This window comes from Haliotis cracherodii, unplaced genomic scaffold (assembly GCF_022045235.1).
Source record: "Haliotis cracherodii isolate W230 unplaced genomic scaffold, xgHalCrac1.p SCAF_4, whole genome shotgun sequence".
NCBI classification, from domain to species: Eukaryota; Metazoa; Mollusca; class Gastropoda; order Lepetellida; family Haliotidae; genus Haliotis; species Haliotis cracherodii.
In genome coordinates, this window is record NW_027266297.1 from 42891532 (window position 1) to 42914848 (window position 23317).

The window sequence follows — 23317 nt, forward strand, 5'->3', positions numbered from 1 at the left end:
CATTGCAAAAGCAACATTGAAAGGTGTTCCAAGGCAAATCTAAACTCCAAAGCCTTTTCCAACCTGTGTGTTCTCTGAATACACTACCTCTATAAGGTTGGTTGGTTGGTTTGCGGTTTAACGCCACATTCAGCAATATTTCAGCAATATGACAGCAGTCTGTAAATAATTGAGTCTGGACCAGACAATCCAGTGATTAATATCATGAGCATCGATCCACGAAATTGGGAACGATAACATGCATCAACCAAGTCAGCAAACCTGACCACCCGATCCCGTCAGTCGGCTCTTATGACAATCATAGTCGGCCTCTATAAGGGTCGTCATGATTCACTGATGCATCATGAATTTACACCTGAGGATACAATACACATTTCAATTCTGTATCGAGAAGGTAATATTTTCTATGTTTTGTAATGATTGCTAACTACTAGGCCTAGCATTACCCTACCATTCATGAGGAAACATAATGCTGAACCGGTCATGCAAGTTAAACACCAATTGCTTGATTGTAACATGTCCTATTGGACCATGGAGAATTTCACACAAAATGGCACAAACTGACTTTGACGATACATATTGTATCGTCTCTCAAGTATCGCAACATGTATCAATAGATGAGGTAACTGTATCATGTTGCCTTACCTTTGTGTGAGTGAGTGAGTGAGTGAGTGAGTGAGTGAGTGAGTGAATATGGTTTTATGCCGCTTTTAGCAATATTCCAGCAATATCACGGTGGGGGACACCAGAAATGGGCTTCACACTTTTTGTACCCATGTCGGGAATCCAAACCGGATCTTCGGCGTGACGAGGGAACACTTTAACCACAAGGCTACTCCAACGCCCCTCCTTACCTTTGAAAGTTGATGTTATCATGGTAACTGTTCTGCAGATCTCCACTGCTGTGACTGTTAGTCATGTTGCTGGATCCCCCTTGGTCCATACTGGACAGACGGGGCTGTGAGCTGGATGACCCCAGGCGGGGCTGGAATGGTAAATAGTTTCTAGCCGGGGAGGTTTCAATACTCCATGTCTTGCCTTCTGCCTCTGTGGCGACCTGGAAGATGATGGGAACATTGGTCTAGCTGACAACCATCTTTAAATGTTCAGTGAAACTGGGCTAAGACAACTGCATTCATTCATTGAACTTGCCAAGGTCCTCACAGTGATAGCCCATTCGCGGAACTCTCTATACTATTGCTGCCATGGTTGGAGTTGAACCCGCCCAACTGAATGACCGTTATGTTTACAAACAAGTGACGACTGTTGTGTCGCCAAATACACTTACCCCTCCTAAATTATTTTCTTTGTTTGTCAATTTGAATTTCTATTTCATTAAAACTATCATGTAATTGATATAGAAAGAATGTAAGGGAAAAGTTTTTTTCCATCAGTCTGCAATCTCGAACCAACATGATTATACAAACAACAGAGTAAATTTATCTGGAAAACATGGTCAGTCGTAAATCTTTTCAAAATGAACTATGATGGCATTCCCAAAGAGATAAACAAAAGTATGAACGCTACTAGATTTGGGGTTAGAGGGCAAATTTCAAGATTCTTGTAATGGCTATGCCCACACTGGTGGCAGTGATGTTACTGAGAGTGTAACAAAGGTGTCACACGCTAGGAAGGAGCTTGTGAACTTGCAGTAAAAGGGAGACAATCCAAAAGGGAATATTCAGTAATTATCTCCCCTTTCCAGGAGCCAATTTACACTCAATCCTGCATCACGTTCAACATCGGGAAAAATCCATCAAGGCGCTAATTTCTATCACATGACCATGGTGACACATCACACAATCTGGAGTATCTGGAGTTTGAACTGTATCCCCCATCCTGTTGTACTTCTCACTGTTGTTCATCCCTAATGTATAACTACCTTATCTCTCAAGAGGGCTGCAGCCTTAGTGTTGTACTTCTCACTGTTGTTCATCCCTAATGTATAACTACCTTATCTCTCAAGAGGGCTGCAGCCTTAGTGTTGTACTTCTCACTGATGCTCATCCCTAATGTATAACTACCTTATCTCTCAAGAGGGCTGCAGCCTTAGTGTTGTACTTCTCACTGTTGTTCATCCCTAATGTATAACTACCTTATCTCTCAAGAGGGCTGCAGCCTTAGTGTTGTACTTCTCACTGTTGTTCATCCCTAATGTATAACTACCTTATCTCTCAAGAGGGCTGCAGCCTTAGTGTTGTACTTCTCACTGATGCTCATCCCTAATGTATAACTACCTTATCTCTCAAGAGGGATGCTGCTTTAGTGTTGTACTTCTCACTGTTGCTCATCCCTAATGTATAACTACCTTATCTCTCAAGAGGGCTGCAGCCTTAGTGTTGTACTTCTCACTGTTGTTCATCCCTAATGTATAACTACCTTATCTCTCAAGAGGGATGCTGGTTTAGTGTTGTACTTCTCACTGTTGTTCATCCCTAATGTATAACTACCTTATCTCTCAAGAGGGCTGCAGCCTTAGTGTTGTACTTCTCACTGTTGTTCATCCCTAATGTATAACTACCTTATCTCTCAAGAGGGCTGCAGCCTTAGTGTTGTACTTCTCACTGATGCTCATCCCTAATGTATAACTACCTTATCTCTCAAGAGGGATGCTGCTTTAGTGTTGTACTTCTCACTGTTGTTCATCCCTAATGTATAACTACCTTATCTCTCAAGAGGGCTGCAGCCTTAGTTTTGTACTTCTCAATGATGCTCATCCCTAATGTATAACTACCTTATCTCTCAAGAGGGATGCTGCTTTAGTGTTGTACTTCTCACTGTTGTTCATCCCTAATGTATAACTACCTTATCTCTTATTTTATTTGCACCTTTTACTAAATATATTTAAAATAATAATAACCCTAAGAGTAGCACTTCCGTGCAGATGATCACATTGCCAGTTATTTTTTTTCACATGGAACAATTTGACCAGTCACCATCGAGGCTCCAACGCACGTGATCGTGAGAACTACATGTTGACATAGAATCTTTGAACTACTACAAATAAGATTTTTAGCGAGTCAAAGTATGGCATTTATGATCTATGTATCCATTCTCTGTCAACTAACGTTCATTTCAAGACGTCAATAGCGGTAATCTTACCGTGGTTGCCGTTAATAACATTGAGTTGTGCAATCTTCTAATCGCTACACACACGATTTTGCCGAAATTAATTAAAACAATATAAACAGGAATTCTGAATAAATTAATGAAATAACTTACAAACATAAGTCCAGATATACAATGAACACTTTTTATAACCAGACAGTGTTACATTAACTACATGATTAATTTGCGAACTTCAGTATGGATTTGTTGACATATTTCTGGTGTTACACGCTCACAGTAATGTCTTTGCATTGGGGGCAAAAAACATCAAAACTCATTATGGCACACCCCCTTCTACCCGTCTGTGTTTTTTTTCTTCAAAAAGTGTGCATTATCCTCAAGCAAATACGGTACCTTATCTCTGAAGAGAGCTGCAGCCTTAGTGTTGTACTTCTCACTGATGCTCATTCCTTCCTGGTAGTCAGGCTGAGATTTGAAGAACTCCTTGGTCTTACGGTTCCCTCCTGCCTTCATCTTCTCCAGCTCTGTGTCCTTCCACTTGTCCATCGTCACTGACCGGACAAAGCTGCAATACCAACCAAACCATGGAGATTGGACTTTTAAAAATAAGAAACGAAGCTGTTTCATTATGGATGACATGAATTGAACCAACAACCTCCTGATCAGTAATCAGGTACTCTAACCACTAGACCGCAGAACTCTTCAATAGGAGGTACCATGTTTTGTGCATACTTCCGGGACGATTTTCAGTTTTTTCAGTTTTCATGCTTTGAGGTGCTGTGTGAGGTTCACAGTGTGAGGTGCTGTGTGAAGTACATGCTGTGAGGTGCTGTGTGAGGTACATAGTGTGAGGTGCTGTGTGAGGTACATGGTGTGAGGTGCTGTGTGAGGTACATGCTGTGAGGTGCTGTGTGAGGTACATGCTGTGAGGTGCTGTGCGAGGTACATGCTGTGAGGTGCTGTGTGAAGTACATGCTGTGAGGTGCTGTGTGAAGTACATGCTGTGAGGTGCTGTGTGAAGTACATAGTGTGAGGTGCTGTGTGAGGTGAGGTGAGGTGAGGTGAGGTGAAATGGGGTTTAATGCCGCGTCCAAGATTGTTGCACTTATATAGCGACGTGCATGTACGTGTGTTTGTTTGTGTGGCTGCTTGTACTAGTCCGGACTGATGCCGATTTATAGTGCTAGCTCACTGAGATACTATGCCGCAGTTTAACGTGAATACCCCACTCAGACACAGTATACTGACTCCGAGCCGACCAGTCCTTGTTTTAGCCCCTTAATGCCGAGCGCCAGACAGGGTAACAACAAGTAACATCTTTTAACGTCTTTTGGTATGAAGCGGTCGGGGATCGAACCCTGGACCTTCCGCTCTCCGGGCGAACGCTCTACCACTAGACCACGGAGGTGGTCTTGCCGTGTGAGGTACATGCTCTGAGGTGCTGTGTGAGGTGCTGTGTGAGGTACATGCTGTGAGGTGCTGTGTGAGGTACATGGTTTGAGGTGCTGTGTGAGGTACATGTTGTGAGGTCCTGTGTGAGGTACATGCTGCGAGGTGCTGTGTGAAGTACATGCTGTGAGGTGCTGTGTGAAGTACATGCTGTGAAGTGCTGTGTGAGGTACATGTTGTGAGGTCCTGTGTGAGGTACATGCTGCGAGGTGCTGTGTGACGTACATGCTGTGAGGTGCTGTGTGAAGTACATGCTGTGAGGTGCTGTGTGAAGTACATGCTGTGAAGTGCTGTGTGAGGTACATGTTGTGAGGTGCTAGCAGGTATCCAGGGATTTTCTTGGGAGACAAATGTAGTGGTGAAAAGTTCCAAATAATCACAGAAACCTTTTATGACTTAGAATGAGAAAGAGAAATTTGTCACTGTTTATAAGTTGTAGACTAAATACAAACATAGTGTTGACAATGGCACGAAAATATACTTTTGCAACAGGACTAAATGACTACAAAGTAAATGTGTAACAATTTGAAAAGAGACTGGAACAGTTTTATCCTCTGAATCACTTTACCTGAGATGTACTCCAAGTCCTCGGTGTTTGCCAGAACACTCCAGGCAGATCCAGATCCCATAACTGACACTCACCCACTGTGGGTTATGAGCTCCACACTCAAAACAGTTCTGAAATAAACATTACCAGATTACTTTTTGTTTTATTTGTTTGTTGTTAAACTCCACACAATTGGGTGATTCTGGACCAGACAATCCAGTGTTGATGGTGATTGACATCATGAGCATAGATCTACTTATTGGGGATACGATGACATACATCAACCAAGTCAGCATGCCTGACTAACTGATCCCGTCAGTCGCCTCTTATGACATGTATAGGTTACTGGAAACCAATTCTAACCCACATCTTTAAAGCGTAGCCGATAAGGTCTGTGATGACTAGGGCAGCCAACCATTTCAGGGATTTATATAAACCTGCTCAGAGGCCAGCATTCAGCCCCAAATCAGTAACAAATGCCAGTAAAAATTCCGAGTTGGACTTAAATATTTCCCAATTCATGTTCATATTGGTAAACAGACAATCCAGTGATTGACACGATGAGCCACGATCTACTCAATTGTGATCTGATGACATGCATCAATCAAGTCAGCTATTCTGACCAACCGATCGTCGCCTCTAAGGACATGCATGGGTTGCTGTAGGCCAATTCTAAGCCGGATCTTCATTAGGTGGACATAGTCATGATAGTAGTGTGATATTAGTATAGAGCATGTGTGGGATGAAATCCACTAGATACCATTTGCGATTTGGCATTAGAGTTGCAGAGAATATGGCATTCCACAAGCCTTCCATGCCCATTTGATAAACTCCATGCGCTGCGATGCACTGCTTTTATCACTGCTCATAGTGGGCAGACCTGTTATAAAGTTTGTGACATTGTTGCTTGACCCCTGCACCGCATTTGGCCTTGTAACATCAATGTCATGGACATCAAACATCCTGCTCTGCCATCTTCTTATGATCTCAATATCAATCTGTTCAATTTTATATTGAATTGTCGTTGTTATATTTTCAAATTTAGACAGAATTATAACAATGCGGAGTTTCTTTTTGTTGCTAGTATATTTATGTCTTAACAGAAAGCTTTGGTTACTCCCTTCAGCATATTTAGAAGGTGTTCACTGATATAAGAAGACATTGTAATATTAATACTATGTCTACATACATCATGTACATCCCTGTGTGATCTTACCCTGCTGGATAGATAGGGGCCAGAGATATTTTTAAATCATAGCAGTGAATCCTAATTGTTGGCATTGGTCCGTGGTACAGTAAATTATTTCAGATTTGTTAACTCATCATGAAGAGTGTTGATGGCAAATAGGATAATGAGTGAGTTGGGGTTTACAGCACTTTTAGCAAATTTCCATCAATATCATGGCAGGAGACACCAGAAGTGGTTGGTTGGTTGGTTTGTTGTTTAATGCCGCACTCAGCAATATTGCAGCTATATGACGACGGTCTGTAAATAATCAAATCTGGTCCAGACAATTCAGTGATCAATATCATGAGTATCAATCCACGCAATTGGGATTGATGACATGCATCAACCAAGTCAGCGAGCCTGACCACCCAATCCCATTAGTCACCTTTTACGGCAAGCATGGGTTGCTGAAGACATATTCTACCCCGGATCTTCACGGGTCACACCAAAAGTGGACTTCACACATCATGCACATAGTAACCATATATGGCGAATTGAACCCGGACCTTTGGATTGACAAGTGAATGCCTTAATCACAAAGTTACCCTTGCCCCATTAGGGCAATGACCATTCTGAAGTGAATAACAAAACATAATCTTTCACATGTTCAGTTGAGTACTGTTTTAAAACTAGTGATCAGGTCTGTGACATCTTACAGTGATGGAAGTTAAGGGAGGTCCTAGCATGCCTAGAGGACCTGTATTTTTTCTTAACACTTAACCATGTTAACAACTGGGTTGTGACAAGGACCCTTTGACTTCCACGCAGAGTCTGAAATTACTGCCTGCCTGCCTGCCTGCCTGCCTGCCTGTGGCTGGTAACATTTCTGTTGGGCTGCATGAAGGTATCTTCCACCTGTCTGACTGTCTGGCAGATACTTTTAATGCAACTTATGCACTCCTTGAAGATTCCCAAGTAACACTTATGGGTCACCTGCTTGACTTGCTGGGTTTTATATTAATTTCAAACACTGCTTCCATGCTTAAGTTTGCTGTCTTAAATACAGTGGATGTAATTTGATGAGAAAGAAAAAAACATTATGACAACTCCGGTTTCAAATGAACTGAGATACATATTACTAGTAACACAGACAAAAGTAATATTGTAGATCATGATAGATAACTAGCTGGCAATGAGAGGCACTTTATTTATATCATTGACAGCTGTAACAGTAGACATAATAGAAGATGGGATTTTATTACTTGCATGAACAGATCACCCATTTAATATACATACAGCTGTGTTACACATTGTGTACTACCAAAGCATGTGATTATGTATTGCAGGAACAAGTTTCACTAACAAATATTGAAAACTCCCAACATCTCTGGGCCTTTTCAATGACATTGCGTTTAGAGATGATAGATCACTAAGAGGAACTTATGCACACTCGATGACCCCTGCAACTCTGTTGCTTGGCTGACGTCACATGGCATTGTTTCGCTGGTGGAACTTCTAACAAAGTTCCACAAATTACGTAATAGGACATTGTGACGTGATTGTAAACTTTGTCATGTTTGTGGTGCAGTGACATGTCCACAAGGCGATAGTAGTACAACGACAGTCATAAGTCTATGTTAAAGTATGGGAGTTATGATAACCTTAGCACTACAAACCCTGAATTCTAAAGGTAGGGGTTGTATTTGGTATTAAATAATATATGTCAACTTTTGACATGTTTGAAGAATTATTCTATTAAACTCAATTAGATTATGCTGTGTTTGAAAGCATTATTATAAACGGCAAGTAATAAATAAAGGACTAAACTCATTCACGTGTACCACAGATTTTATGAAACTCGTGAATAAATCTGGTATCTCACATGCTTTCACTCATCAGATACCAGAACTATTCACTTGTTTCATAAAACTGGTATTACACTGGAGCTCGCTTATATATATTCAAAACAATAAATTCTAATCAGTGCCGAATTACGATCTTGTTAAAATCCGATCTTAGTTCTCACTGCCACTAAACAAAGATCTGAGGACATACCAATACAGGTCATGTCAGAACGACCTTTCATCCGACGTATCAGAGCACCACTTACAAGATCGGGTAAGTGAAAGTTGGAATGTGTTTCCTCATGGAGCACCATCAACAAGGTTTACATGAGGCATGATGAGGTATTCCGAACGATAATAAAATTTCAACTTTAAATGTGGGAAATGTATAGGGCTATCATATCATGTCTATTTGGTGTTTATTACTGAACAGATGGGACAAAACACAGGCAGGCATCTATTTCCCATAATTTCAGTTATATATTCCTTCAAATACTGGTAATGGAAAAGGAAATTCGGATACAACAAAAACATCAGTTTGCAACACAATCTGCACATTGAACCCAATAAACATGATGAAGCATATTACAACAGGCAGCCAAACACCTGTGAACCAGTCTGATGTTTATTTTAATTACGGTAGCTGTCAATCAGTCACTTGCCTGGAAAGATGGTCCACTGATCAGCAGTTAACAGTCCTGTGCAGGCCTGATCATGTTAATTATGCTTACTGATCTCTGATGTTCACATATATATCTTTTATGCCTTTAGTCCACCATCAGTAGTTATTGTGAATACACCCCCAGTACAGAGGGAAGTGAAATCACTGGATGCAGCTACTGAACATATTTTCCAGTTATCACAATTATTTATACGTATCAATGGAACTAGTGAAATTTAACAGGAACAACCAATGATAACCAACTTCAATTTCTAGAAAAAATAAACAGCGTTGATTTGATAACCAAACCAATTATGGCTGTCCCTGTCTTTAACATTGACAATAGCTGAGTGAAAGAAATCTGTTTTTTTTCAGTTTGATTCGGGATGTATCCTGTTATTTGACGGACGAAATATTGTTGTATCATTTGTACCAGTGATTGATACCAAGTAAGGAGGTGCTTGAGAACTTTGGCAGTTGTATATTAGAATTTACGGCTAACATTTATCATGTTCATAAATGAATATAATCTAATATTTTTTGCATTGGAACTCCATAACAAGGACTTTCTTTTACTATTATGCTTAATTTGAACACTATGTATTGTTGGGATTTTACATTTTCTTTTGCATTGGGTCGATTATTTGTGATAGGACAGGGATGTGCAATTGCTCTGTGGGTATCTATGGGTTTATAATAACTAGTTCTCTAAACATATCTTTGAACATAAAAATGAGATAATGGCAAAAGACTGTCAAATTATGTTTCTTACTGACAAAATTTGTTGAAATCATCATTAAAATAAATATCAATCCTGTAATCAATTACATGATTACTGTAATAACGGACGTATATTATATTGTATATATTGTATATGTCTTTGCTGTAATGATTAAGGATGAACATTTTTTTCATGTTTGTACAATTTCAGATAGAGGAAAATATGTGTTCAGGGACTATTTATATTTTGTATTATATACACTCTAAGGTAAATCCTTTTATCTTGCAGCTGTCATTTTTTCTGTCCTCGTAAATCGAGATTTTCTTGAAGACCATAAAAAATGTAGAATGAAAAGAACATTTTCGACATTATTCCTGGACACGAATATACAATAACAGAATCAACACTATTTCTGACTTTATATCAACTAACCAGATATATATCCTAAAGAGAAATCCCATATTGAAAGTTAGCAGGTGGCTGGTCCACAATGACATCACACGTGAGAACGGCCACTGACGTAAACAAATTTATTTTACCCTCACCAACAAATATTACAACTTACATTGTTGTCATCTTTAATCTTCAGATCCTTTAGAACCCGTCTAGTTCTTGGACTAGCCATATTCCCGTTTTCTTGAAATCACAAATTTAATTGATTTCTACCAGATATTTTCCAAGGCGTTGAATAAGTCAACTGGTGAGTTGTCAATCCGCCATCAATGTACTAGAGTAAAGTGGTTTGTGTTGTTTTCGCACAATGAAGATGTATTATCACAGGTGTCATCCAGAAATGACAAGAAAATCAGATTTCAAAAGATGTAGTCAAATATACTGCCCGTAAATATCCGTGTTCAGTAAAAGGAGATCTTTAAGTTTGTAATACGAAACTACAATATGAACCTGTTCTTTATAAAATGGCGGCCCCCTGAAGTCAACAATGAATAGCACGAAGTAAACAGGGGGAAAGCCGCTGATTGCCGATGTGTCATGATGTGTGTATTGTTGCGCTATGAAGACTGAAGATATTTATTTGCTGTACACCAGACAACGAAACAAAAAATGAAGAAGGAACCGAAAATTGATAATCACCGTCCATACAAAATATGTACGTTTCCATGTTTCTAAATTTGAAGTTACCAAAACTCTCCCTACTCGTAACTTAACAGCTGCTTATTAGTACACTCCCTGACTGGAACTGTCATTTCTGTTAATCACCCCCAAAACATGATAAAGTCATACACTGGACCCAACACTGGATTTCAAAACGTACATAAATTTCGATCAAACATTTATCAACCACAACTGTGTTATAGCATTACCATTTGCCATAGACTTGGAACATAATTGATAATCATCATAGAACATCTTGTATATCAACAAAATACTTCTAAGTTTTGTTATCAGCACATATAGTTTACAATAATATAACATCGGAGGATCTTGAATCAAAGCATTACGTTGCTTCACTCCGATAAGATCCATTTTTGAAATGAGAGAAGTATAAATGCAAAAATTAACAGAAGAAATGATTCTAGGACACATTCCATTTTTTCGACTTTTGGTTTTAGCAGAAAATGTATATCTGCAAGTTTTCTAGTAATTAATATTGCCGCCATATTGAATAGACAATATGGGTTATCTCCCTTGTCTTGAGGTGTACAGTGATTGTAGTGTGATAATAACATACATTGGAACTTGAAGGCATCACTGAAATATTAAGTAAAAGGTGCCAATGAAGAACTACATCCCTATTAGGAAGAGTTACCGTTCTTTTCACACATGTAAAATAAACCTACAAACACACTGTATTTTGAGTGCAGTATTGAAATTGGATTGCATCAAAGATGTGTACAGATGTATATATACATCTTTGATTGTACCTAAAAACTTTGTGTTGTGCCTGGACCTGACAAAGAGCCCATATTAATTAATCCATGAAAAGTTTACATGCATCTCCATCATGGAATAATGAACTGTTTTCAATTTTTCAATGAAACCTCTGCATATTGAACACACAGGTGTCTGTCTTAGACCTGGTAACATGGTACTATGAACAATACAATGACTTCATAAAAGGAGACAATAAAATGCTGCTCCAAAGGCACACCACTTTATATATGATATTGAATAGCACTTGAATGAAAAAAGACCACATATAATTGTATGTATGGACATGATAGGAAAATTGTTGAAATCGAGAAATATCAAAAGGAGGAGAATATTTGGATGTCAACGTCTTTATTATGAGGAACAGAATGTTTCTGAGTATATGGTTTCTCCTTCATCAGGTGAATGAATGCCATGAGGCAGAGAGCACATATATATGTACATGTAAGGACAAAATTAATAAGATAACAAAAGGTGGAAAATAACAAAGGGTAGAATGTAACAAGAATGTAACAAGGGAATATCATCTCACCAATCTTGCTAAAACTGAAAAGCATACTTTTAGCATCAGTAAGGTAGGATGTCTAATAATATTATTTCAAATATTATTATTTACTTGGATAAGATATCTTAAGATATTACATTTGAATACAGACATTTCAATAACCTTTCTATTTCAGCCCATCAGACACTTTGTATCACTGCCATCAACTTCGAGAAACAATCATTGATTGTAAGTATTATTAACTTTTGTTACAAAGTAATGTTAACATTAATTGGAAGTTTCAAATTAAGCCATTCTCATTTCAGCTCTTCTTTTGTATTTCATGATGTCAAAAATCATAAATATAATGGACCAGAGAGCATAATTCATGATAATTTATTGTTTGAATTATGTGACCTTAATGGGATCTTTTATATACTTCTTTTTGTAAACACTTTATATCCAGGTTGTTTTTATTGACAGGGTTATGTGGAGCTGAGTCTTTATCCCCAGAAGCCAGACTTGCGGAGGATAAAGATCAACAGTAAACAATGCAGTATCCTTTCCTAGTCTGATCTTTTAGTTACGACTCAAGTTAATGCGGAATCACTGGTCTGATATTAAGTATTACACAATGGTAGACCCCACACAAGCATTCTAGTAATGCACCATTAACCCGGTCAGCAGTTGGGGTTGTGGGTTGCTTGAGGTTAGCTCCTTGTATTGAAATTTTAGGACATAAATTTTCAGTTTTTAACATTCGGGCAATGACATGGACCTTTTTTCTCACAGGCTATATTTCAAACATTAGAAATTGAGGTAGAACATTAATGTGCATGTATTTAGACATGTTGGTTAAAAAAATGGCGCATTAACTTATAGAAATTAGGATGTTTTCATTCATATTATAGACGAACGTTAAATACTCTGAATGCAGACCAGTGAACTTCCTTAACAAGCTTAGGAATCTACCGAGTATGTATCAATGATACCTGGGAAGCGGCCTTCCTCTACAATGACCCAACACTGGAGATCTGTCAAGGAGATGCCAAACAGTACGTGTTAATGTTCATTTATGTCAAAACACAAAGTATTTATAACATTGTTGATTTTACCGTACCTGTTTATTGGGGAAATCATGTTGCGATTGTGTATGAAATAACAGTAAATTGGTCATACTACATTTGCACTATGTGGGGAATGAATGGGTTACCAGTATTCTATATCTGTCTAAACTTTGTCAGTTTGTGTGTTGTTTAACACTGCACTCAGCAATATTCTAGCTATATGATGATGACCTGTAAATGATCAAGTCTGGACTGAACAAACCAGTGATTGATAGTATGAGCAACATCCCTTGCTGTCGGTCCATGATGACGTGCACTCAGTGCAGTCAACGAGTGACCATCTGATCTATTTAGTCTCCTCATATGACAATCATTGGTTCCTCTGGACCTATTTGAACCCTGAATCACCATTGAGATGCTTGTTTTAAGAGATATGTAAACCGAGCAATCAGACTGGACACAAATTGTAACCACTTATCCTCCTCTTTCTATGCTTGTCTCAAGAGATGAGTAAGAGGAGGAGTGGGCGGTTACATTGGCCGGACTGTATGTCATTGTAACACTACATGGATCAACATTTGCTTTCCTTGGAGAAAATGCAGTTATTTACAGGTCATTGCTGATATTTCTGGAATATTGCTGACTGTTGGGAAAACAACATTCATCAACTAACATTAACATGTCATAATATTGAAACCACCAAACAGTCTCATTTGTTGCAGCTAATGAGAAAATGATGTTTTCAGGCGGAACCTTGACTTTTTCCAAAACTGTCATCTGTCGGCCATGACGGCTGTAGAAGCAGACAATGCCAATGGGGAGGTGACAATCAGGCTCCCCCAAGAAGCCTTCCCTTTAATGGCAGGTAAGACATATTGGCCTTTGGAATTCCTCCTGTAATTTGCTGAACTGTTCTGAATATTACTTACTACATCCAGGTAACATTACATGAAGCATTGTAATTTTGCAACACATGGCCTTTCATCATGCATATGGTAATTTTGGTATTAAATAACGATGTTATATAACTGAATCAAAAATTAACTTTGTATATTTTAAGAAATATAAGTTATTCTCTTTCTGGTGAGTTACTCTGCACAAAACATGAACTGAAGTGAATGAACTCTGTGATTGTCATAATTGCAGAGAATGTGTTACATCGATGATTATTGTAATTCCAGACATGCGTGCCATAAGGATCTCCATTGAGTTTTCACTTGACAGCCCAAAAGGAGGTGTACATTTTGTTGTGCCCAACATTGAAGGTAGTTTGGCTGAGAGGGGAGCTCATATGTTCTCCTATGGCCATGAAAATTCATCAAGGTAGTGTGTACTGTGGTGCATGAAAAGTTGAGAAACAACAGGTTAATTACTGTAAATCTCGAAATTAATGCGAGCATGAATTAAATGTGAAAATGCGAGTGGTCTTTGCTCGCATTAATTAACATCGCATTTGTGTCTCCAATGACCTTCCAACAATAAGACAGCCTCACTGCACACTTTGGATAGCGGAAATACCAACTTGAATATAAACACAAACACAGTTTAAAGAGCAGCAATTGCAACAAATATATAACAATGTCATTCAAAGAATGGGAATTACACATTAGGCATCCGGTGAGTTATCACTGCTGGGGTCAAAAGTTCTACCCACTCGTGGTGTCAAGCTTAATGTAAAGATATGTATCATTCTACTAGGGATGGGGTGGGGTGAGTCGCATTGATGTTGAGTCACATTTTTAGCTAGGGGTCAGCAGTCATATTAGTTTGGAGACTTAATTTCCAGATTTACAGTAATTAATTGCTGTTGGCAGTAACTCAAACTGGCAATAATATTTTTTGGGAATGTCTTTTAATATATGTGTGTTTTGAAACTTTATAATCAAGACATTATAAGAGTTGTTTCGCCTTACTGAACAGATATTGGTGTTCAGATTCGTCAGTTTTATTGACACTTTATTAGTGAACATCCAACGTGTCAAAGCATTGATCCGTCTATCATGTTTTTGACAATCAGTTGTTTTTTTTACCTGTAACAACAAATTAGAAACATTTGTGGATTGAACATCATCTATATTATGTGCCTTGTTCTGTACTTCAGACATTTATGACTTAAGATCTAATGAATGGAAGATGCAGAATAGAGTTTTAATTGTTTATTCTTGTGTAGTTGTCAACATAAAATATTTTATGTTAATCAGATTTAACATTCAAGTACACATTCTCTGGGGGAAGTAAACCCATTGTCTGATTACCTAACATATATATCTTCTTCTTTTTTATCACAATATTTTTTTCGGCAGGCTATGGTTCCCCTGTGTGGACACATTTTCAGAGCCGTGTTCATGGAAGCTGGAGTTCACTGTTGACCGAGAGATGACTGCTGTGTCTTGTGGGGATCTGATTGAGGTCATCTACACACCAGACATGAAGAAGAAGACCTTTCATTACTACTTGTCAACACCAACCGCAGCCCCGAACATAGCCCTGGCCGTTGGGTACGTCAGTGTTTAGGAGTCAATGTATTCAGGGATCAGAATCTTCCATGGATCTGCTGATTTATGAGCTGGGACTTTTCAGATCCAATATTTATTCTTGGACTAGGTAGAAAATACATATATGGGCAATCATAGATATGTGAACTAGCTGTTTGTTTTGCAGCCCATTTGAGATCCTGGTTGATCCCAACATGCATGAAGTGACCCACTTCTGTTTGCCCCACCTGTCGTCAGTGCTGAAACACACCACCAGCTACCTACATGAGGTAAGTCCTCCTCGGGTTCAACGTGAGTACAGGCAGTAGGCAGAAACCTGCACAAGGTGAGCAAACTGGAAATCTTCGTTGGAAATATCTTATCAATATGATCTGCATTCTGCATAGGGAGATAGTACGCTGATGAATCAAGTATAGATCCTGGTTACAATTTGTCTTCAGCAACCCATGCTTATGGTGAGAGACGACTAGTGGGACCTGGTGGTCAGGCTCGCTGACTCTGATGATGAAAATCGTCTTCATATAGCTGGAATAGTGCTGAGTGCGGCATTAAACAACAAACAAACAAACTATAATCATCTGCATCTCCTCGGCCTATTTAAGTTTCTTATGTGAGTTTGACCGCCTTTAGTGTCACCTCCATCATCCCCAACCTAAAGATGTCTTTCATTCCTAAATTACATTGTTTCTTCCAGTCTTTTGAGTTCTACGAGGAGCTGCTGTCCAGCAGATATCCCTACTCCTGCTACAAGCAGGTGTTTGTGGACGAGAGTTACGTGGATGCCTCTTCTTATGCTACTATGACCATCTTCAGGTAGTAAAAAGTTGTGAATTAGGCTTGTATACTGCTCAAACAGAGAAAGGGATACACTGTTCTTAGAGCAAGCACACTGTAATATCATGGCGGGGGACACAAGTAATGGGCCTTGCACATTGTACCCAGTTTCTGCAATTACATTCTTCCATATCACATAGACTGGTTCCCCTTTGTTTTGATTTCCGTATGTTACTGAACAACTGCACAATTGTTTGCAGATACATGTACAACAAAATAACATGTAAGAGCTAATAAGATGTTTGTTTGTGATTACATTGGCAGTGCTGAAAATAGATGAGATAACTAGAGCCTAATCATCAGCTTAAAATGGATTTTGAGTAAGGGATTGCGGTTGAGGGGTAGGTGCTTGTGCCCAATACTCAAAACGCAAAGGAAACGAAAACACACAATAGAGGGACTGACCCAGATTAACATGTAAAGTGTGTAAAGAAAGGGAGTCCTCCTGCAGCCCACCATCCCTCAGTGTAGAGTCAGCATGGTGGTGGTTTGTAGAGTAGCCATGTTGTTTCATGACACATTTTCCCTGTTTGTTCCCAGTGTTGATCTTCTTCATTCATCACGCATCATCGACCAGACCTTCATAACGCGGCGGCTCATGGCCACTGCAGTTGCGGAACAGTTCTTCGGTGCCTTTATTGCCATGCAGTCATGGTAAGCTTGTCAGTGTTCGATCATGGTCTTCCAAAATGATGGAAACATGATTTTAGTCTGTTGTTGTTTTGTCATACAAATGTTATCAAATCCATGCTATGGAATCATGTCAAAATCCTAATCTGAATTTCTGTGTAATTGGGAGCAATTTGACATATGGCATTTTTGAAGCTGGTTTACCATGAAAAAAAATCTGTCTGGTACAGGTTTGCCACACCCTTGATTATGGACTTACAAACTTGAATCATTTATGTGGAAGTCCCGTGAAGATCCGGGATAGAATAGGTCTTCAGCAACTCATGTTTGTCGTAAAAGGCAACTATGCTTGTCGTAAGAGGCAACTAACGGGATCGAGTGGTCAGACTCGCTGACTTGGTTGATGCAGGTAATCGATCCCAATTGCGTGGATCGATGCTCATGATATCAATCACTGGATTGTCTGGTCCAGACTCAATTATTTACAGACCGCTGTCATATAGCTGGAATATTGCTGAGTACGACGTAAAACAACAAACCCCCAACCATTTATTTAGAAAGACCGTGTAAGTATATCCTTGGACCCCAGAACCTATTCCACAAAGCATATGTAGTGCTACAACTGTCGTAAGGCTTTGTTAAAGTATAGGAGTTACGATTACCTTAGCGCTAAGATCGCTTTGTGGAACGGACCCCTTAGTCATTTTATGTAAGCATATTGATCGAGTAAACTAGAGGGACAAAACACTCCTAGGAAAATATTTCAAAGTAATTATAATTACTATGAATCTATTCTTTGTGTTGTCATTTTACTATTAGTATAGTAAGTGATGAAAAAGTTTGAAACATCTTCATGTGGCAAACCAGGTAAGTAAATACTTTCAACTTAGTCCCCTTAATCGCCTGTATCTGTGTCTGAAAGTGATGATGGTGTGTTCTTGCAGGAATGATGCATGGTTGCCAAAAGGAATGGCCAACTATCTTTCTAGTCTGTTCATCAAGAAGACGTTTGGTAACAATGACCACAGGATGACTATTTACAAGGTCAGTGTCAAAAGCACCCTCCATTATCCATTGTATTATTATCCATTCTATTTTGATAAATACTCTGGACCCATCCATCACCAAAGCTTAGTTTCCATCCAGTTAGCACAGAATTTCCTTGCTCATGAGCTTCAAATGTCTCTTCTGAATGAGTTTGGCATAAAAAAAAATAATTTAATCTTTTGCAGCCTTTTACGAGCGAACTCTTGATATTATTTTAATCATATTAGAACACTTATACATATTCTGTTAACAAGCAAACATACTTTCCTAAGAATAAAGGTAGGAAGAGGGAAGTCCTTTGCCATCGGCCCTGTTGTATTGGAGAGATGAGTTTAGTACTGGTGATATAACCCCAATCATGTAAGGACAAGGTAATATGATTTTTAGAGTTGTGTCATTCGAATCAGATTCAAAGTGAAGCTATGGTGGCAAATGGGTTCATGTTAAGTTACAAAAAATAATAGTCTTGGTTCTCAGGCACCGCCCACATCATCATAAAGTTTGCCGCATGTTTTGTTTTTATTTCCATTTTTAGAAAAACAAAAAAATCATTAAATATTCCAAGTCCAACATTAGTCAAATACGAATTCCAGTATTTTACTCACCAAGGAATAGATTTATGTAGGGAGGTCCTTCCCCAGGTTGATGGTACACAACTGTTTATTTGGTTACATGCTCGTTTGACCACCCCCCCCCCCCACACACACACACACTCACCTCAAAAAAAGAAAGAAAAACAGCGCCGGCCCGCAATATATTTTCATAAAAGCTGTTCCCTGAGAACAAAATTTAAAAAAAAAGAATTTTAATCCTTATTTACAATTTTACACTGGAAAATAAAGGATGTGTCAAAAAATGGCTATGGTTGGCCATCAAAAGATGGTTTTATTGGTTACGAAGGATTAAGTTTTATTATTAAACACACTGTGTCAAATCTGTTGCGGTGATCCTCAAACAGAGAGAAATTCAACAAAATAAAGGTTCAACCTTGAGGTGAATCCTACATGGCAGCTGACTGTGTGTTCCAGCATCTGCAGGACGTGTGTGAGTACGAGGGTAAGGTCGGAGGTCTGGTGCTGGACCCAGTCGGCAAGGAAACCAACCAGCACTTCTCCATCAAGAGTCCTCACACAGTGTCACCCAAGTATCTGGAGGTGTTTGTCAAGAAAGCCCTGCTGGTCATCCGCATGCTGGAGTTCAGGCTGGGCTCGGAGCTGCTTCTGCAGGTAACAGGCTACTAGCCCCAGGCGACTAAATTGTGCTGATGACTATTTAAATTCCAACAATGAGTAGCTTTGAAGGGCTATAATCCTTTACCAGTTTGCCATTCTCTGATTTTACAACTCACCAGTCTAGAAGGAATAGTTCTAAAATCTGAGGAGGAATGAAATTTGTTTTGCACTAGTCCTCTGAATTAATACAATATCTACGACTGTTGGTTCTCTAGGGACATTCTATTTTTAACATCAACTTGTGAATAGATATCTTAAAGGAAATCACTGCATGTTCAGCATCTGGCTGCTTGTGATGGATGTAATGTAGATTTTGATTCATCGTTATATTACAAAATGGTTCCTCATTGTCTTAAAAGAAGGTTGTTTTCAGGGAGTTCTCCTGATTAAATTGATTCTATCATTATGTCCAGGGTGATATTACTTGTGTGCATTGGGATTTCCTTGGGATTTGGGGGTTCCTGGATAGAACTGTTTCCTGATAACATATGCTTATTGTTAAGTGTCTGCTTAGATTGATTGGATTGCCAGGCTCAGTGACTTGGTTCTTTGTGTGTCGTCTTACCCTGTCAATGCGGGACAGATTTGATGATGTACAGGCAGCCATGATAGAGCTGGAATATTGGTGACTATGGCATAAATCAATCAACAAACAGCAAACCCTGTGTCCACCATGTGTCTGTCTATGTGTGAGTACTTTGTGTTGCAGGTGTTGAACAAGCTTCAAGCTCTCGCCTTCACAGCATCCCAGCAGAAGTTCTTTGCCAACACCTGGTCCAATATGCTGGTCTCTACATCATCCGTGAGTTGACATCATTCTGCTTGTTCTGCTATATCCCTCTGTCTCTTGAATAATCAGGACTGCCTCCGTGGTCATGTTTAATTGCGGCATGGTATCTCAGTGGGCTAGCACTATATAATCGGCATCTGTCCGAACTAGTACAAGCAGCCATTCAGACACACACATGCATGCAAGTCGCTATGTAAGTGAAATAATTTTGGAAGCAAAGTTAATCCGCATTTCACTTCACCTTGAATAATCACTCCTCAGTAGTTTAAAGGACTTCAGTTAAACATGTGGCATGTAGGTGGAACTCAAGGTAAATATCATCTTGAGATAACCCGGGTGGAGATACCTTTTAATGAGATCACCAGTCACGAGATGACCTTGTTTGAGATACCTATTAATGAGATCACCAGTCTCGAGATGACTTGGGATGAGATACCTATAATTAAGATCACCAGTCTCGAGATGACCTTGTTTGAGATACCTATTAATGAGATCACCAGTCTCGAGATGACCTTTGAGATACCTATTAATGAGATCACCAGTCTCGAGATGACCTTGTTTGAGATACCTATTAATGAGATCACCAGTCTCGAGATGACCTTGTTTGAGATACCTATAATTGAGATCACCTGTCTCGAGATGACCTTGTTTGAGATACCTATAATTGAGATCACCAGTCTCGAGATGACCTTGTTTGAGATACCTATAATTGAGATCACCAGTCTCGAGATGACCTTGTTTGAGATACCTATTAATGAGATCACCAGTCTCGAGATGACCTTGTTTGAGATACCTATTAATGAGATCACCAGTCTCGAGATGACCTTGGTTGAGATACCTATCAATGAAATTACCAGTCTCGAGATGACCTTGGCTATGACACCAAGGTCAGAGATCCCCAGATTCAAAATAACCTGGGCTATGACACCCAAGGTCTGAGATCCCCAGAGTTAAGATAACCTTGGCTATGACACCAAGGTCAGAGATCCCCAGATTCAAGATAACCTGGGCTATGACACCCAAGGTCTGAGATCCCCAGAGTCAAGATAACCTTGGCTGTGACACCAAGGTCTGAGATCCCCAGAGTCAAGATAACCTGGGCTATGACACCAAGGTCTGAGATCCCCAGAGTCAAGATAACCTGGGCTATGACACCAAGGTCTGAGATCCCCAGAGTCAAGATAACCTGGGCTATGACACCAAGGTCCTAGATCCCCAGTCAAGATAACCTGGGCTATGACACCCAAGGTCTGAGATCCCCAGAGTCAAGATAACCTTGGCTATGACACCAAGGTCCTAGATCCCCAGTCAAGATAACCTGGGCTATGACACCAAGGTCCTAGATCCCCAGAGTCAAGATAACCTGGGCTATGACACCAAGGTCTGAGATCCCCAGTCAAGATAACCTGGGCTATGACACCAAGGTCTGAGATCCCCAGAGTCAAGATAACCTGGGCTATGACACCAAGGTCCTAGATCCCCAGTCAAGATAACCTGGTTTATGACACCAAGGTCTGAGATCCCCAGAGTCAAGATAACCTGGGCTATGACACCAAGGTCTGAGATCCCCAGAGTCAAGATAACCTGGGCTATGACACCCAAGGGATGACATCACCAATGTTGAGATACCCTTGTTAAGATACCTACTGATGAGATAACCGGTCACATTAACCTGATTTCAGGTAACAAGGTTTGAGATAATCAAGTAACAAGGGATGAGATGTCCCTGTTTGAGAAAACTGAGTTTCTATTTATTTTATTTTTTATCCTGATAATGAAGATTTTCATATTTTGTTATTATCATATGTATGGTTTTTGTTTGATTTATTTTTTCAGTTTCTCAAGATCATATACACAGTCACAGGAAAAGACATCCAGCCTTTTATCGACTTGTGGGTGTATCCTTCTTAGGTGTTGGTCGTATTTTGAAATGAGGCTGACATTTTCACTTTTTCAGGTATCAGTTCCCTCAAAAATGTAAACTTAACAAACTACAAAAGGACAGAGTGAGTGAGTGAGTGAGTATGGTTTTACACTGCTTTTAGCAATATTCCAGCAATATCACGGAGGGGGACACCAGAAATGGGCTTCACACATTGTAGCCATGTCGGGAATTGAACCCGGGTTTTCGGCGTGATGAGCGAACGCTTTAACCACTAGGCTACCTGACTGCCCCCAAAAGGACAGAAATGATGAAACATTATCTCAAAGTTTCTAAGGCCTATAATGTTCCATATTAGATCATGCTGCTTTGTAGCTGCCATATTCTCCTTCACAAGGCACCAGTTATCAGAGTGGCTGTGCCCATTTCTTTGGTAACTTTGTGTTCAATCGCAAGAGGAACGTCGTTGAGCTGGAGATAAAGCAGGACCTGAATGCCAAGGGCGCCCTGAAATATGTGGTAAGTAGTGGAACAATGTATTAAGTGATAACCAACAAACAATGAAGAATTATATATTGTGTCCTCAATGAATGATGTGAGCCTCAAGCTTTGGCGAGTTTCGAGTAAGTTGTTCTATATATTACCAATTTTTATAGACAAACATGTTTCTATGTGATGTTAACAATTGTTCCTTCGTCCCAGGGCCCTCTGACAGTGACCATCCAAGAGTTAGACGGCTCCTTCAACCACACATTTAAAATAGAGGAAAACAAGACTAAGTTTGAGATAACATGTCATTCCAAGAGCAGGAGGTAAGTTTATGGCAGTCTGATCAATTAGCTCATCATACGTACAAGCAGTTGCTTGCAAAGGAACAGAACTGCAAGGAATATGATCCATATTGTTTGTTATGAAGTGTTCACTTATAAGAAGGAAGAATTTACAGGAACAGTTGATGTCACACCACACCACCCTGTCATCTATAGTTGTATAGGGGAATACAAGATTAAGTTCGCATACAAGATGAATGTATTTTGACCGAATCGTGAATGAAGAAAGTTCATGTCATGTTGTGTAATTTGTATGTAGCAGGTAAAAGTAGTGATTCTGGAAAGAATGGGAGGCAAACCTGACACAATGATGTGGGTTTGAATCCCAGATTCACCCTGATTATGTTCCTAGGTTTGTCAGCTCCATGCTCGGGGTTCACCAAAGTGGTAACTGTCTGAAACCAACAGCAACTCACCTTGCCTCCCACCTCAAGTAAATGTGTAAAAAATGAAATGTTGTTCAAAGCAACATTAAACCTGACTGTATGTCCCATGATATGTGTAATTTCCCGTAAACAGGAACAAGAAGAAGAAGATTCCATTAATCACAGGGGAAGAAGTTGATATGGATCTAAGTGCTATGGAGTAAGTATGGATTTATGATAGGTACCACTTGATTATTGCGGCTAATGCTATATGATTTTGTGTCATTAAAGGTGTAATTAAGTTCAAAGAAA

At 39.5% G+C, this 23317-nt stretch overlaps 2 protein-coding genes across 5 annotated transcripts in view; one reads left to right on the forward strand and one right to left on the reverse strand.

Moving 5' to 3' along the window:
* LOC139478196 (ADP-ribosylation factor GTPase-activating protein 1-like) overlaps nucleotides 1–10182 on the reverse strand; it is a 108709-nt gene extending 98527 nt beyond the window's left edge. For all 3 annotated transcript variants that reach the window (XM_071260571.1, XM_071260570.1, XM_071260569.1), the window contains exons 1-4: nucleotides 10025–10182; nucleotides 5087–5196; nucleotides 3463–3634; nucleotides 855–1057 (exon numbers count right to left, since the gene is read on the reverse strand). In XM_071260571.1, coding sequence (XP_071116672.1) covers nucleotides 855–1057; nucleotides 3463–3634; nucleotides 5087–5196; nucleotides 10025–10084 — 545 coding nt within the window. In that variant the 5' untranslated portion in view covers nucleotides 10085–10182. The remainder of the gene's footprint in view (nucleotides 1–854; nucleotides 1058–3462; nucleotides 3635–5086; nucleotides 5197–10024) is intronic.
* A 199-nt stretch (nucleotides 10183–10381) lies between these two features.
* The window catches only part of LOC139478915 (transcription initiation factor TFIID subunit 2-like), a 36135-nt gene continuing 23199 nt past the window's right edge, over nucleotides 10382–23317 (forward strand). For both annotated transcript variants that reach the window (XM_071261600.1, XM_071261601.1), the window contains exons 1-17: nucleotides 10382–10567; nucleotides 12030–12082; nucleotides 12317–12389; nucleotides 12798–12888; nucleotides 13647–13765; nucleotides 14082–14223; nucleotides 15204–15398; nucleotides 15562–15664; nucleotides 16090–16208; nucleotides 16770–16883; nucleotides 17804–17903; nucleotides 18935–19132; nucleotides 19848–19940; nucleotides 21765–21826; nucleotides 22215–22329; nucleotides 22513–22622; nucleotides 23160–23225. In XM_071261600.1, the coding sequence (XP_071117701.1) occupies nucleotides 10522–10567; nucleotides 12030–12082; nucleotides 12317–12389; nucleotides 12798–12888; nucleotides 13647–13765; nucleotides 14082–14223; nucleotides 15204–15398; nucleotides 15562–15664; nucleotides 16090–16208; nucleotides 16770–16883; nucleotides 17804–17903; nucleotides 18935–19132; nucleotides 19848–19940; nucleotides 21765–21826; nucleotides 22215–22329; nucleotides 22513–22622; nucleotides 23160–23225 (1799 nt within the window). In that variant the 5' untranslated portion in view covers nucleotides 10382–10521. The remainder of the gene's footprint in view (nucleotides 10568–12029; nucleotides 12083–12316; nucleotides 12390–12797; nucleotides 12889–13646; nucleotides 13766–14081; nucleotides 14224–15203; nucleotides 15399–15561; nucleotides 15665–16089; nucleotides 16209–16769; nucleotides 16884–17803; nucleotides 17904–18934; nucleotides 19133–19847; nucleotides 19941–21764; nucleotides 21827–22214; nucleotides 22330–22512; nucleotides 22623–23159; nucleotides 23226–23317) is intronic.